The sequence below is a fragment of the Phallusia mammillata genome, chromosome 6 (genome assembly GCF_965637545.1).
Source record: "Phallusia mammillata chromosome 6, kaPhaMamm4.hap1.1, whole genome shotgun sequence".
Classification (NCBI taxonomy): domain Eukaryota; kingdom Metazoa; phylum Chordata; class Ascidiacea; order Phlebobranchia; family Ascidiidae; genus Phallusia; species Phallusia mammillata.
Window position 1 is genome coordinate 15,888,873 of NC_137257.1, and position 16,928 is coordinate 15,905,800.

The following is a 16,928-nucleotide window of genomic DNA, read 5'->3' on the forward strand; positions in this document are numbered from 1 at the left end:
ATATGGCTATTTTTTGGTATTTAAATGAAACACTTGCGGTCTCTTAATACTACTTAGCGGTCACCCAAACCAAACCTTAAAAAAAACCTGGCCCTACCGCATTTCTGCCTTGAAGTAAGCTGTTAACAGGGGTGGATCCCCTGTTTGACGATTCGTGACATCGTCAGACCAGGCATTCTTGTGCTGACTTAGCCCTTCTTGGTACGTAAGTATTGTAGTATGCGGTCGCGTGTAAACATAACAATTAAAGTCCGCAGCACCCTTATTAGGAGCTGGCCCTTGACAATTATGCAAAGTTGTTACGAATTGGTTTCGATTATAACAAGTAGCCCTACCTCATGGCTTGAACTACTTAAAAGCAAGTTTTGAAATCACGCAAATTAAAGGTGTGGGTCGAAATTGGTTTAAGTGCGACTTCATTGAATTCAAATTCCGTAAGTTGGGTATGTTGTTAATTGTTTATTACTTGGTATGAAAAGCAAAAGAGATTACCTTTAATTATTTTAAAATACTTAAAATGTAAAAATATTAAGTTTTGGTTTCCTATGCTGCTTATGATTCACATGACAATATACATTACTTAAAAACTATACAAGATCTAAAAATGATGATTTTTGAGAAAAATCGGCGGAAAAATCGGGGTATTTTATTTAAGTTCACTTCTTGACTAAACGATACACCAGATTGAAAGGAAATATTTAAACAATAACACCCACTTTGTGATTAAAATGCAATGTCTCTGTAGTGTAAGCTGATGGTTCCCAGGCTATTATCCTTATTTATTCAAACTTAATTCAAGTTGAAGGGAAATTTATTTAAACCGCATTTGCTGTCTGTACGTCCCAAGTTCAACAGACAAGAGAAAACGGTTTTCCACATTTTGCTTTAAACCTTAAGCTTTGCATAAATTATTTCCGAAATAATTGTTGTTGCAGTCACGTTTAAGTGTTTTCTTCCACAAACACAAAAATAAAATTTACAACGAGAAACGCGGTTGGATTTCTTTATGCAAAACATAATCGAATTATCTCGCTTATATTTTTTCATAAAATTCCACGCTTAAAATGTGATTTCAAGACAGTTCCTTTAACGTACCGTATTTTAGCACGCCGTGGAAATTTTCTAATCCTTAGGCAATAACCACTAAAACAAGATCAAATTAGAAAATTTCTCCGCGTTTTAGCACCGCAGAATTCCGCAACAAGAAGGAATCTTCACGAACCCGCCAGTAGTAGCTATTCCACCAGATAAAATCAGTTTAACGCTTCCACATATCTTGGTACCTCGTAGTACAACAACTTAAACTTGTTAGTGGTAATTTACCAGCTAAAGTGGAACCTCTTGGCTATCATCTTCTATTATGGGCCGCCAAGGGGTCACGGCATCGTAGTAATGACGTCGGTGACCTTGTTGTCATGTGACAAGGCCAAACGATGCTTGACCAAGGCGTCAAGTAGTCTGTACTGGTTGTTAGCGCTAAGATACTGCGCCCATATTGTGACTTTCTGGGCCCATATTTAACCAATTGACGGGTCACCACAAATAACTCGCCAATGCCATTGATGTTGTTTTTCGCACTAACTTGAACAATGTGGTTATATATGTAGGTGGAAATTAGTTGTTGGTCCGTGGGAAAACAAACAAATTCGATGAAAATATTGTTAGTGCTAAAATGCGCATAATTAAGTTGTTCCCAGGTACTGTGTGGAACGCTATTTATAAAACATTCGCTCAATTTTGCTTAAAAACTATCGTATTTTACACAATGAAGTGCTGAAAATTCTAAATGTCGTATGTAATATTTTGATGGTGTGCTTCTTTATGGAAATGTTTTTGTGGAAATAAAATAACTCACATAAAATACACTAAAGGTCAACGTGGTGTCAGTAATGTTTTCAAGCCTCCGTACCTACATCACTTGTATTTGCGCAACGTTGTTTTTCTACCACTTCGCTTTGTTTAACCAACTCACGATACGGTCTTGTGGCTATTCATAGTGAATTCATAACTGCACCATACGCTTTTTTGTTTCATCTGCTTCTAGGAAAATTTTGTAATTAGCTAAATTCTTTTTGCCTTTTTAACCGTTTTAGCCTAAAGATTTTTAAGTCTTGCTTTTGTGGCACGGCGGTGTAATGTTTTCTAAAATTGACTCTTATGGCGTAAGGATCAAAATTTCAAAAGCAGAGTACGATATTAAATTTTAATTTAATCAATCTAGATCGAAATGTTAATGCGACTCATATCACTGCAATTGCGCGGCTGCATGGTTTTGCTAAACAGCATCATATAATGTCGTGACAAGACACAATCAAATAAGGGGTGACGTAAATCCCGATTGCGTCCAAAGAAATTCCCTTTAGGCCACAAAAACGTTAATTGATTGTCCCATAAACTTGTCAGTCAAGGGAGATTCATTGCAACAAGCTTAAAATAGATTTTTTCATGCTTTAAGTTTTTCAACCAATTTCTTCCTCCAGTTTACAATTCGGACGCCTGCGTTGCTTGCTTAACATGGGGAATCCCTTGACTCGAAACGTGTGCGGGTCGTGGGTTAAAGGGTACTTCGTCCTTTACTAAATGCGACGTAACTAGATTGCACTTTGCTTCTTAACCCGTCAGTTTCGAGGTATTTTTGGTAGTTTCTTTCTGCAGAAAAATATTATCGTATCAGTTGCGATTTCTGAGACATTAAACCAGGGGTGTCCAACACGTGGCACGCGTGCCAAAAGTGGCACGCAGAGCATTTGAAAATGGCACGCAATTTTTGGACATTCAGATCGTAAACATTGGGATTTGTCACGCAATTAATATTTTTCTATTGATTCTTTTTGGCCTTTATTCTAGGGTCGTTTTTAGACTCGATCCGTCTACTTATAGGCGCTTGAAACTGTCGAATTCTGGATAATTCCGGGCCTTTATGCTGTCGTATTATATTCCATGTTATGGATTCTGCGCTTTAAGCGACATGGTATGTTATAAAAGGTTTCTGGAGCATCATAAACAAGTTTACTCGCGTTTGACAACATATTGTTTTCTACCGTTTAGACGTTTAAGACATAGGCCTACCAAACGTTGTCACGCGAGTATATATATAAAACCTAGATTGGCTCGGCGGTGCTTTCGAGTTGGACACCCCTGCATTAAACATTCGGTTTTTGACATTTGTAAGCATAAGGATGCAATTTCTTGAATGTTTGCAATGGTTCTTTGTGTAAAACCAAATGATGCATTTACAAACTAAGTTACGTTGATTTGAAAAAAAATATAATGTTGTCGCCCTTGGAAGCACGATTTGCAAAACACGATTTTGGGGGCTTTTTTCGCATTAAACTTAAGAACAGATCCGTGTATAGTGTTCCAAAAAACGTTTTTGTTCAATAGCTGTAGATTTGTGTTTGTAAAAGAAAATCCCCTACAAATGCGTCAATGCACGCGTTCCCTAAATCGAAACACTGTTTTCGACCATAATCACCATGTTACGAAACGACCAGCACAAAAATGCAGAAACATTAATTTGCTATTCGATAACCCTGGACCCTATCCAACAATTGCAATTCACAGTAATTGCATGTTTTGCCAGGAAACAGAATTTGTGAGACTATATTTACGATTTGCTTATTTCGGATTCTTGTTTGGTACGTCAGTGGCCGACGTTCCGGGAACTTTCGGCCGTCTGTCGGTTTTATTGGCTGACGCTCGTCGAGTGCTTGTGGTTATGCAAATGATATTGAGCCAATATGGTTAAAGGAAAACACCCGAACTAAATGCGATTTGAATACAAATTGACTCAAGGCATGTTATTCCTTGTACTGTGACAATTATACCAAGGAAATGCAAAAACTGAATTTGCAAAACTCTTTAATTTACAAACACCTTTTCTTACGGTTAAGTACAAAATATGTCAAGCGTTTGCTACATGAGATGCGGCGCAAAAACAACGATTTTTCAATTAAGTGTTCGCAGTGATATTGCGTAATTGCGTAATTTCGGCCTAATGGTGCTATCAAAACTTAACGGCATTTAAAGTGGTGCAATTGCCTTTTTAGTTTTATTTTGTAATTGTTTCATATTTTGCGAGTAAACAAATGTATTTTTTTGGGTCTGTAATTAGACTGGCAACTCAAGAAAACGTAACATTTTTATATCAAACGGTTTTTAACGCCATTCATAGCATTCAGACCTTCACTAATTAGTTGTTTTGGTGTGTGTGTAATTCATACATTGCGAAGGTTGTACTGTGTTCACTACGGATTAATACAATTGCGTTGGCGCTTTTAATCCTAACAAACATCTATACTTTACTTAAAACTTCATGTTGTACAGCTTTAAGCTTGTTTGGCCGGAATTGCAAGCATTAATTTTTGTCAATCTGAAATAATTCCCTTCTCCACGCTAAAGGCTATTTGAGGCCTTCGTGGCCAATGAAGATTTTCGTATGTTAGCAACGCGTAAGTAAATTTGCCTGCAGACAGTTTTAAATGCAAAGTTAGAAAATAAAACGTTAAAAGCGCTAAAAATGTTATAGGTAAAATAGGTAAAAAAATTTGCAATCACCCATACTTACAAAATTCAAATACAATTGCCAACAATATTAGTTTGGCTATCACCAGCTTGCAAAAATTTGGGTGAAGTTAAAATGGGTAAAAAAAGTTTTAAAGTGTACAAACGCAAAGCCGTACATGTAAACAAAAGCTGTTCAGTGCCAAAACGATATGGCAATAATTCCTCCATTATGACTTGCATTATTTAAGGCCATAAATTACCCGCGACATTTATGGACAACGAAACTCATATCACTCTAAATGCGTGGACTTTTTCTAGTTTTAAATATAGTTTGGACGATCGCATGATTTCGGCTATTCTAGAAGGCCTGGAGAGTTGGTACTTGCTATCTGGCATTTCGCTGCAAATGAAATGCGATTAGCAATGGCAAATTCCCCGTAAGTTAATCGATTTTAAAGTTTAAAGTTTGGCTTGCAAAAGTCGAATTGTTCTAATCTAGGCGCGCCTTGCGATTAAAGAGCCCATCACCAATGGCACCAACTCTCTGAATCGTGACGTCACTTCAAGTAGCAGTAGCGACTACTGGCTAGGGCGGTGCAAGTTACGACTAAAATCGACTTTTAATTACTGCCTACAAGGTTTGGCCTAATTTACAGGTAATAGGTCGTTCTTGTGTATGACCTGTTTTGGTAACATCAATTAAGGCCCAAATCTGACGGCCAGAAATCACCTAATAGTTAAAGATTATTTATATCAATAATAAAGGTCGTTTTTTGTATTAAACGTTTTGTTGTTTTAGGGTTCTATTGTTTGTTTTTGGAAATCGTGATTTTTATGAGAAAAAATAGCTATTGCGTTTGCTTTCTTATTAATCCTTCTCTTCGCAAAAAAGCGATGCAATTCCAAACAGACATTTTTTTATTCGTCTTTTTGGTATTTGAAGCATCTTTTAGGTTTTTGAAGAGAAAAAAATAATTAAATAGGACAAAAAAGGTTGAAAGAAATAATAAAAATAAAATTTGTCTAAATTCTTCTAATTTCTGTGAGCTTGTTTATCACTTGGAAGACCTTCGCCTGTCAAAATTGAATTACGTTAAGTTTATTTCCCTTGGTGACAAAAACATAGCAACACAATTGCACTAAAACAACCACCGGGCCAGAAATAGCTGCGCAACGTTAAAACGTTGTGGAACCCAAAAACATTGAATGGCACAATTGGTGTAATATTACTAAACGCGCTGCAGCTACACCGTATTTAAAGTTTGAAAACAACTGCTGTACATGTTCAAACTAGAATGGGAAGTTTAGCGCCTCCGCAGAAAGTCGTTAAAAGCGGCCTACACTACAAAACCACCGCATCTGTAAAAATAGGATTACATGTGGGATGGTGTAATGTTGATGTTCGGTAGACCGCAGTTTTTAATTCCAGCTCGTTCAAGTGGATGGCATTCGGTGTATGTGTAATGCCCCGGGCACCAAAAGGCACCACCGCTTGGAGAATTTAGTCCACGACTAATTAAAGGGAAATTTTAAGCGGTGCCTATTTAGTCGCTAACCTTAGCGGCAATTACATGAAAATTTGTGGTGGATCTGACCGACTTTTGCGGGAACACAAACTTGCATGCGATTATGCAATTGTGCCAACTGTAATATGAATTTAATTTCCGAAAACACATGCAAAAAAATAATTTAAATGCAAATTTAATTTCAAAAATACACATTCTAACAACAAGAATAGAAAATTAAATTTATTCCAAGATAGAGAAATAGTTCGCCAATCTTTATTTTACGATTTATTCCTTACTGAGGTATGGACTAAATTTACTACTTGCTTTTTCTAAAACATTTTTTCCAACTCTTATTTATGTGAACAGTCATAATCATATCATTGCAAATATTTTGAAGTGTAATTTAAACAAACGTTAATAAACTCTTTATTTGTATATTGAAAAGAGAACAGTAAATTAAACCGATTAACTTTTTTCAAATAAGTGCGTATGATTTAATTAGACACAGCAAATTCAATGCCAAAAATTAAACTTATACAGACAGCGTAACATTTTGTTGAACTCGTCAACTGTAACGGACGCTTTTCGGCGATTCTAATGTCCACAAATTCCATCACGATAATTAGAAATATACCCCAATCAAAACAACTTACATTCAAAGCTCGTCGGGACTCAGAAAGGCCGTAAATATAAAAGAAGCCGTGGAAATAACTGGCGCACATCCAACGCCACTTGTAATTGCGCCACCAATTTAGCAACAAATCGGCTGTTGGTGCCCCAATTAAAATATATCTATGATAGAGAGAGAAGTCTTGTACACAAATACCACTGCTCCATTTTGGGACATGCCGCTTAGGAGGGGGAGTCTGTGTTAACATGCACAAGCCACGGCCTAGCTATTTCTATCCAGTGGCATCTTGTTGTCGAATTTTTCGTGCGCTGAGCAATTAGTACTGCAATTACGCTAGTCATTTGGCCTCGCTTCATGAAATATCAATTAGCTCCGTCGAAATTTGACGTAATTGTGTTTAGTTCAGATGAAAGCGAGGGTTGATTTGTTTGCTACGAAGTGAGCGCCCGCGCCGTAGGTTTTCTCCCAAAATTAGCGTCTCTTGTGGCCACTTAGCCCACAGCAATTAATCTGTCACGTGGTTGTGGGCGTAGCGGTTCGAATGCGGGTATATAAGCGACTGACCGGGACTAAATTGAGTCATAACGCACTCAACAGTAACAACGACTACTGCTAAGTACAAAGAAATATCAGAAACTGACAGAGAAAAAAGATGCAGGTAGCAAAGGTCTTCACCTTGTCTGCCGCGATCGTCTGTTTGGCGCACTTTGCGCATGCGCAGTACGCAGGGAGCTCCTCACCTAAGGGCCCGGGTCATCCAAATCGTTGCACAACGCCACCCTTTCCATGTGATATCAATGCCATTTGTGCAAGTAACGGCCAAAGTTACACCTGCACCTGTTCTGACGGCTACACTGGAGACGGTCTCACTTGCAGTCGTAAGCATTTTTTAAATTGTTTTAAATATTATTCCGTGCTTAAATTCGTAACGGTGTCGTCTAACTGACACATTGCATTTTTTTGTTTTTCTTTGTTTTTTTTTTTAATTTGGTCGAGCAACGGTATTTTTAAGTTGGAAGTTGTTTTCCCAAAAAAGGATGACTCTTTCAGGGTTTCCCTGAAACTTACAATTGCGCAATGCTTTAATTTCCTAACACATTTTTTTGCACAGATTTACTTTGAGTTTCTAAATTTTGCATTTCATAAAAATTCTATTAAACCGATTGTTTTTGTATTACAGCCGAGCCTGTCTCTGATCCCTGCTCACCGAGCCCTTGCTCTGAATACGGAACTTGCGCTGTACATGCCGGCATAGCTGTATGCACATGTAACTCCGGCTATCAAGGATCTGGAGTCGAATGCTCAGGTAAACACTAAAAGTTTCAACAACAAAAAAACTCAAAATACCTTACGATTGTATTAGCCTGAAAAATAGTCGAAAAAGCAAAAAAAAATATATTTAAAAAATGATTTATTTGGTTATTTTTTGCTGTAAATCTTTGTTTTTTGGAAAACATTCTGAACAAATTGTGTTTTCAGTGTTTGTAATGTTGTTGAAGAAATGCGTTCAAAATGTCGCAAATGTTTATCTTTTTGCAGCAATTCCTCCTTCCAACCCTTGCGACCCTTCACCGTGTCACGAACACGCTTCTTGTTCTTCAGTCGATCACAGCAGTTACATCTGTACTTGCAATGATGGTTACGTTGGCGACGGGAGCAACTGCGAGACAGGTACGTGGAGAAATAAAAAAAAATCTTTTTTTTTGTTACATAAGTGGAAAAAATATTTTTAAAAATCAAAAGAATCCCCAAAAATTGCGCTTACTACAAAGTAGCTTAAAAAAGCGCATTTAAAATGTACTTAAACTCGCAAAAAAATGTTTATTTATTTTATTAAACTTTCACTTTTTTGTGACAAAGTTCTTAAAAAATGGCCAAAAAGATTTAAAAAACCTAATACACGCGCTTTTTACTGCAAAAATTTGTCACAGTGGAAACAAAATTCTTGATGTACTTCATGTTTAATTACAGATCCTTGCTTTTCGTGCCACGCCAACGCTATGTGCTACAGCTCTGGAACCGTCAGACGATGTGTCTGCAAGCCTGGGTTCTATGGCAATGGAAATGAGTGCCGACGTAAGATACAACACCAATTAATTCGCAGTAACGCTGTAATCGGTCACGACGTAAGGCTAACTTTGCCAATTTTCTCCCTTTTCCAGCAAGCGATCCATGTGACGGCGTAAGCTGCCCTGACAACACAAAATGTGTTCCCTCGGGAAAGTCCTACAAGTGCAAATGCGTGGATGGATATGTTGAATCGCAAGGCAGTTGCAAACGTGAGTTGAGCTGTAAAAATCTAACTAGGGAACTTTTTAGAATTAGCCGAGTTATTGTAGCTTAAAGTAGCATTAAAAGGAAAAGTTTTATATATGATAAGCACTTTAAATGGACTTTTTAAGGTAGTTTTATACCTGGAAATTCTATATAGTGTCTAAATCCAAGTTTGGATTTGTGATTTTTGAAGACAAATTTGGTGGATTGCTATGCTGTATTTTGCGGATTTTTTTGTTAATTTAATTGACGAGGATTTTTAATAACCTTTTTGACAATAATGCCTAAATAACATTTTTCCAAAAATAAATTATAGCAAAAAAAAACTTTTGGTGTTCCTTCTGTTTTGCTCACCTTAAAATGCTTTTAAACATATTCTCCATGATTTAAACTGCAATTTTTACTATTGTTGCTGTCGTGACAATGACAATTGTGACGAAACTTTGTGTTCTGCAGCCTCCAACCCATGTGCTCTTGTATTATGTGGAGAACACAAAGTATGTCAGCCCAATGGAAAATCACATGTATGTGTCTGCAAAGAAGGTTACGTCGCAGGCCACGATGGAGCATGCAAACGTAAGTGTTTACTTAAACATTACTGTTTCACGAACGAGCTTCGCACTGCCGGTTGTAGCTGTGTTTAATAAAAACTTTTACTGTGCAGAAAACTCTTGGAAACGTTTTACATGTCTATATTTAAAGCGAAACAATGTTTTGTTTGCAAAGTCATTTCATAAAATTTCATAATCTAATATTTTGTTAATTCGTGAATAACATTACACATTAGGATCATGAAATGCGTTGGCATTTATGATATTGTTATCTAATTTTAACTTAATATTTCACAACCATATAAGGTTTCTAGAAATTTAAAATGTCGCTAACATATTAAAATAGCTAACAGATTAATTAAATCGTTACCTAATTATTTCAAATTACTTGGTAACATGATTACATTGAAATTGAATTCTAATAATAAACCATTCGTCACAAGCTTATTGCTATTAATTTGCAGCAAAAGACCCATGCGCCAGTGCAACATGCCCACAATATTCAACATGCAAACCAAATGGCAAATCGTACAGTTGTGTGTGCTCAGATGGATATTACAAAACGCCTGAAGGCTGCAAATGTAAGCATGACAAATTATCTGTTTGTTTATTGTCACCTGTGTTCATAAGTTGTACTTTGATTTTTTCGCTGTCCTTTTCAAATTGCTCATTAAATTAGAATATTTTCTTCTAATTGTTTAACTTGACTAGTATTTTATAAAAATGCACCAACAAACCAAGAAACGGCAAATATTACGTAAAAGTTGGCAATTTAGTTTAATCATGACTACATACAAGAAAGCTTAAAGCCAACACGAATAAACTTTAAACTACACAGTCATGATTCTATTCGAATAAGATATTGTTATTGTTTATCAATAAATACATAATAAGATATGTACCCTATTACTTAAGACAAGTGATACATACAAATTAATCTTTACAAACGGTGGATGACTAGGGTTTAACAAATCTGTATCAATGTTTAGCTACGGACCGTTGTGCCAAAGTGACTTGTCCATCTCACAGTGTTTGCCAATCCTCGGCTAAAGGATACCGATGTGTTTGCAAGGATGGATACGTACAAAGTGGATACGGTTGCCAACGTAAGTCATGCGTTTCATTTTTTATGTTGTTTGGCGAAGGACTTTCGAAAGCCGTTGTATTAACTAAATAAATTTAGTTTGCTGTACGAGAATAAATCAAAGTGGCAAAGGTTTGAAACAATCTTTCCGTATAATAGTAGAAGAAATGCTACAGTTTATATGGCACAGTTTTCTTTGAAAATCGAATTTAAGAATTTTACGAAAGGTTTCTAGTCCGATACCAACATTTAACGCGCATATTGTTTCTACAGCAAGCGACCCCTGCCACAACAAAAAGTGCTATGACAACAGCGTTTGCAAGCCATACGGAAAAACTTACAGATGTGTTTGCAAAGATGGATACAAGCGCAGCGGTTATGGATGCACTCGTAAGTACACAATTTCAAATACATGCATCGATTAGCTGACCATCCCTACCTAAACATTGGACCCTTTTTCCAGCTGTTGACCCATGCTACGGTAAAGCGTGTCCCACTGGATCAGTATGCAAAGGTTATGGAAAATCCTACCGATGTGTATGCAAAGATGACTACGTCAGGGTTGGATACGTTTGCAGACGTAAGTTTAACTTTGATTCTTAGGTCTCTATGCAATTTTCATGAATTAGCAAAAAACGTAACATACAAATGGGTGCAAATACACAAAAAAATTTGCTGAATCGGCAAATTCTACAGAGTGATTCGAATTTAACGATTCTGTGTATGTGTTTTTCAGCCAAAGATCCTTGCGCAAGAGCCAACTGCCCAGAACACAGCGTATGCCAATCAGGAAAGGGATACGGTTATCGATGCGTGTGCAAGACTGGTTATGTAAGCTCATACGGAAAGTGCCGCCGTAAGTTTGTGTTATTTGCCATGAATGCTGGGTTAATTAGATATCCGTATGAGGGTTTTGTGACATTTCAGGCACTTACACGTATTGTGACAATTATAAGCGTGTACATATGATTGTTTAGTTAAAATAAAAATATGGTAAACCTCAGCCAAACCGGATTCGATTAATTCGGACAAAACTTGAGGTACAAATAATCTGGTAAGACTTTCACTAATCGACATCGGGCAATCCCAACAATTTCTTGGTCCAAATGGGACCGGATCAACCGAGGTTTACTGTACAGGCTGTTGTATGCTTGACACACTAAACAAATATTAAAAATCTTGTATATTTTACAGCATACAATCCGTGCAGCAACTACAAATGCCCATCCTATTCCCATTGCTCCTACAGTGGAAAAGTTCGCAAATGTGTTTGCGATGACGGATACGTCAAGACCCAATATGGATGCAAACGTAAGTATATTTTACAACACTATTTCTGGTGTTAAATGACTTCGTAATAATAACCGTGATTTGATTTTTAGGCCCAGACCCATGCGCCAACCACGACTGTAGTGAATATGCAACTTGCACCGGTTACCAGAAGAGCTACAAATGCGTCTGCAAACACGGTTACCAAGGCAACGGAAAGATTTGTAAACGTAAGTATAAAATTAATACAATGGTGCTAAAAACACCCAATAATACTATTACGACACAATGCTGTTTTCAAATTGTCGTTAAAGTACATTTTTAAATCCGAAGAAAGTTTTTTTGTGATTTAAATGAATTTCTACTTATTTTTACGCAGCAATCAACCCATGCGACGGTTACCAATGCCCAGCATACTCACACTGTACTTACAGTGGAAAGGTTCGCAAGTGCGTATGTGATGACGGTTACATCAATACCCAATATGGATGCAAACGTAAGGAAAACTTCCCCTTTCAATGCCACTGTTTTTTGCCATATTGTCAATCAGACAAGATTTTAAAATTAAATCTTTTGCTAGGCCCAGACCCATGCGCCAACCACGACTGCAGTGAATATGCAACTTGCACCGGTTATCAAAAGACCTACAAATGCGTCTGCAAGCACGGTTACCAAGGCAACGGAAAGATTTGCAAACGTAAGTACATACCAATAAGTTTAAAACAAATTAAACAAAGGTAACGAATAAAAAATGGGCGATGAGATATCATTAAGTTCTCCATCACGGAGTGTGTTATAACTAAACCAGGTTATTCTTTGTAGCTTTCATATTTACACTACAATTCACTGTTAACACATATTTTAGAATTTAGTTTTGAAATCTTTAAGACAAAGGAATGAATATGTATTTTTTTCGCAGCAATCAACCCATGCGACGGTTACCAATGTCCAGCATACTCACACTGCACTTACAGTGGCAAAGTTAGACGATGTGTTTGTGATGACGGCTACATCAAGACCCAATATGGATGCAAACGTAAGGAAAAATCCCCCTTTCAAAACTACTGTTGTTTTGGCACGCCAAAGTAATAAAAATTAACTTGTTTTTAGGCCCAGACCCATGCGCCAACCACGACTGTAGTGAACATGCAACTTGCACCGGTTACCAAAAAACCTACAAGTGCGTCTGCAAGCACGGTTACCAAGGCAACGGAAAGTATTGCAAACGTAAGTAGATTTTTGGTAGCATTATATTTACAAAACGTAATAACCAAAGGTAACGACTTGAAATAAATTGCATAAAATATCGCTTGAATCAAACCTTGGCCCTGGTATCGTGGTCTAAATGATTTTGTGTCTTTTTTACTTTACCAATCTTCTATTTACTACAGCAATCAACCCATGCGATGGCTACCAATGTCCAGCATACTCGCATTGTACTTACAGTGGAAAGGTTAGACGATGTGTTTGTGATGACGGTTACATCAAGACCAAATATGGATGCAAACGTAAGAATAGTGACGTTTTTGAACAGCACTGCTTTTTGACAAAAAAAGTCTAAAAAATTGTTTTGCTTATTTTAGGCCCAGACCCATGCGCCAACCACGACTGTAGTGAACATGCAACTTGCACAAGCTATCAGAAAACTTACAAATGCGTATGCAAGCACGGTTACACAGGCAACGGAAAAATTTGCAAACGTAAACATAGCATGATAAAGTTCAATAAATGCAATCCCCCCATCTCTAATCAAACAATCAACATTATTTAACGCACATGTAACGATATGTGCTAAACCCTCTCCAAAAAATGACTGGATACTCTATTAAACAGTGTTATGTGTTTTTGAGTTGAGTTTATTTCGCCCGGCAAAATCGTAGCAGCACAATTGCGCTACAATATTTACCAAGCCGGAAATAGCTGCACAACGTACAAACGTTAAGAAGTGCAAAAAAGTTGAGGGCAAAATTGATGGATAAATGGTAGACGCGCTGCAGCTACACCCTTAAATTCTTGATAATGGCCGATTTTACGATAGCAAGATAAAAATGTTGCCCTGCTATTGATAACATTGACCATTTTTGTGCTTCTCTATTTCAGCTGTTGACCCATGCTACAACATAAACTGCCACGAATATGCACGATGTGTGGTGAGCTCATACAAACAAGCCAAGTGTGTTTGTAATGATGGATACAAAGGAGACGGACAATACTGCAAAAGTAAGTTTAGACCGGTTAACGAGTATTGCTCTTTCAGCAGTTTTTATTATATCGACGTTTCGACGTCCCATACAAGACGTCTTCATCAGGATAATGGCCTATCTTGCAAGACTAATGCCTAGCAGCAATAGCTTATCAGTAAAGCTTGATGTATTTACGGTTCTGATTTTTAAGCAGTGTTTGTTATGCCTTGAGCCTAGTTTTTTTGAAAAAAAAACGGTGGTAAACTTAGTTATGCAAAAATAAATGCAAGATCGGAAATTTAATCGGAGGGATAACATCGTTTACCGTGTAACTTCTTGGTATGGACAACTCCATAAAGATTCTTTTCAGGGGAATTGCAAAGATGTATTACAATAGGCCACAATATTCATAACGATTTTATGTTGTAACGTAATAATCACGCACTGAAAACACAATATTTAACTGCTATCGCAAAAAAATGTTCATGAGGCTTTTACACATTTTTAAAGCGGGACGCATCCCCGCCCCACCCAATAATTGTTACCTGTTTAACCAATCAACTCTCATCATGCACCCTGGTTGTTTGTCTGTGTTCAAAGTAGCCCATGATCAACAAACACGTATATTTTTTTACAGAGCCCGACCCTTGCTATTACGGAGCATGCGGATATAACTCGATTTGTATTCCTAAAGACGGAAAAGCAGTTTGTAAATGCAAACCTGGCTACGTTAAAGGCAAAGGAGGATATTGCGTTGGTAAGTATGTATAAAAAACGACCATGTTTTTGTCAGTTTATAATTATTAGTTTTGTAAAACTGAATATTTGTCAGAGAAAAGTTTTTTTTGTGGATTTAAATGAAACATTATCGTTCATATCAGAAAATGCCTCCTAAATTTGTCAAAAAACGTTTATTATCAGAAAATGCCTCCTAAAATTATTAAAAATTAGAAAATGCCTCTTAAAAGTATTCAAAAAATTGTTTAATATCAAAAAATGGCTCTTCAATTTTGATTTTTTTTCACCCAATCAATTTTACGAAAAAAGACGCACAGAGAAAATTTATTTAGTGTCTTTGTGGTAGAAACCAATTACATTTTTTTGCTCCCTTACAGCTGACCGATGTTACAACAACAACTGTCACGAATACGCAACCTGTACCGCCAACTTCTTCTGGGGTTACACGTGTCGCTGCAAGCCCGGTTACTACGGCAACGGCTACCATTGCGCAGGTAAGGACACCTTGACGTCACAAGTTCAGTGATCCTTGAAAAAGAATGTTTACGTTCAAATTCCGACCGGTCCGCGCCATGAGATCAAAACGCTAAATCATAAAACGCATTCTTTCCGAGTCGTGTATTTTTCTTTGTTGTCACTACTTTAAGTGGTAAAGCTTCTGCTTAAGCAATGAGGCGTGTCCGCGGGTTAGTTCTTAGACCGTGCCAGGCCGCGCGGCCCGGCAATGGGATTTTTGTAGTCCAATTACAAAGCTACCATTCGTTTGAGACAGGAGCCTTCTGTTTTCGTGTTGGAGTCGCGACATGCTATAAGAGTAATGATTGGCGCATTTTTAATTGTTAGCCTTGAAAGGACTGACCGTTTTATCGTGGTGCAGTTCTTATGTCTGGCCTAATTATTCCGAGAGTGTCCATCTTTTGATTTTTAATTACAAGAGTTAGGCGTCGTGATTGGTATCACTGTGTTGCCGCCAATGACACTACACACTCAACGCAAATGGGCAAATAATATTAGGGGGATTTTTTATTGATGTTTTTTAGGGAAATGACTTCATACAGTTGGAAACAGACTTTTCCATATTAGTTAAGCCTAAAAAGCACAGACTAAAAATAACAACAAACAAAATAACGTGGAATTACGAAATTTATAGAAGCATTGACATGTTTAGCTAACATGTCAGTGTTGTTAAGCGGTGGTTGGACTTTTCTGCACATAAAGAGGATTAGTCTTTCAGCTCTAGGCGTGTTGACACTTGTTTACAAACGGTTTTAAATCTAGGTTTAGTCAAAGCATAACATGACTCAGAAAAATGACGTTTCAAAACACACATGAGTATACATTTTTCGTCACTAAGATTGTTATCACGTCATATTACAGACTCTTACCGAATACTGAACGTTTTTTCGGGTGGGCATGTAAAAAAAACACAGCATAAAACATTGGTTTCCTGAGGACATTTTTTATTGTTCTGTCACTAATGCATGTATTTTATTTTTAGCTCCCAAACAGACTTGCCACAATCGATGTGGACTCTACAACAAAGCATGGAGTTGCCAATGCCACCCTGCATGTAAAAACACCAAGAGCTGTTGTTCCGATTATGCCCAATACTGTAAGTATGCCAAAAAGTTAATGAAATAACTTACAAAGTGTAAGCACACAAAACCATGACATTTTGTACAACCATAATACATGAGATTTTTATCCATAATACACATGTTAAACGATTCAATTCCGAAAATTACGACCTAAAAAATAACAAATGACAAGTGTAATCTTCCTGTGCCTATTTTATAACTCGGCAATAAAAATAACTCGAATTATATTTGTCAATGAAGCGATACCCTTGTTTAAAATCTATCGTTTAAAACAATAGCTAACCACTTTTTCTTATCATTGCAGGCTCAAAGAAATACCAACATGGCAAATAAGCTCACTAGGTCTCATTTAGAGTTTCTGGGCAGCTTTGTATAAAGGAAAACTTCGCTACTGCCTAAAGATGCGTTTCAATACATTTTGCCGACCTTGCCCTCCCTAACGATCTTGCTCGAGGGCAGAAGATTTTACTCCTTTAAGCCACTTCTTTAGTGTTAATTATCTTGCTTTGTGATAAAATTGTTTTCGCTACCCGTTCCGCCAAGGAGCACTTTCTGCTTGAATAAAAATATGTACTGAGATTCATTG

General features: G+C 37.1%; 1 protein-coding gene across 1 annotated transcript; it reads left to right on the top strand.

Annotated features, from left to right (window-relative positions):
- The first annotated feature begins 7,242 nt into the window (after positions 1 to 7,242).
- On the top strand, positions 7,243 to 16,925 carry LOC145234697 (uncharacterized). Its single transcript, XM_080099423.1, has 24 exons — positions 7,243 to 7,523; positions 7,826 to 7,951; positions 8,185 to 8,316; positions 8,617 to 8,721; positions 8,808 to 8,924; positions 9,376 to 9,495; positions 9,935 to 10,051; positions 10,460 to 10,576; positions 10,828 to 10,944; positions 11,018 to 11,134; positions 11,291 to 11,410; positions 11,749 to 11,865; positions 11,937 to 12,053; positions 12,203 to 12,319; positions 12,404 to 12,520; positions 12,743 to 12,859; positions 12,934 to 13,050; positions 13,215 to 13,331; positions 13,407 to 13,523; positions 13,924 to 14,043; positions 14,644 to 14,763; positions 15,122 to 15,238; positions 16,243 to 16,356; positions 16,647 to 16,925. Exons 1-24 carry the CDS (start codon positions 7,298 to 7,300, stop codon positions 16,673 to 16,675), a joined length of 2,850 nt encoding a protein of 949 aa, XP_079955549.1. The 5' UTR covers positions 7,243 to 7,297; the 3' UTR covers positions 16,676 to 16,925.
- The last annotated feature ends 3 nt before the right edge of the window (positions 16,926 to 16,928 follow it).

Excerpts from the sequence above, each read along its gene's own strand:
- LOC145234697 (XM_080099423.1), top strand. The coding sequence starts at position 7,298 with ATGCAGGTAGCAAAGGTCTTCACCTTGTCTGCCGCGATCGTCTGTTTG. Across the intron at positions 8,722-8,807 it reads CAATGGAAATGAGTGCCGAC|CAAGCGATCCATGTGACGGC; the intron begins GTAAGATACAAC and ends TCCCTTTTCCAG. Across the intron at positions 10,577-10,827 it reads AAGTGGATACGGTTGCCAAC|CAAGCGACCCCTGCCACAAC; the intron begins GTAAGTCATGCG and ends TTGTTTCTACAG.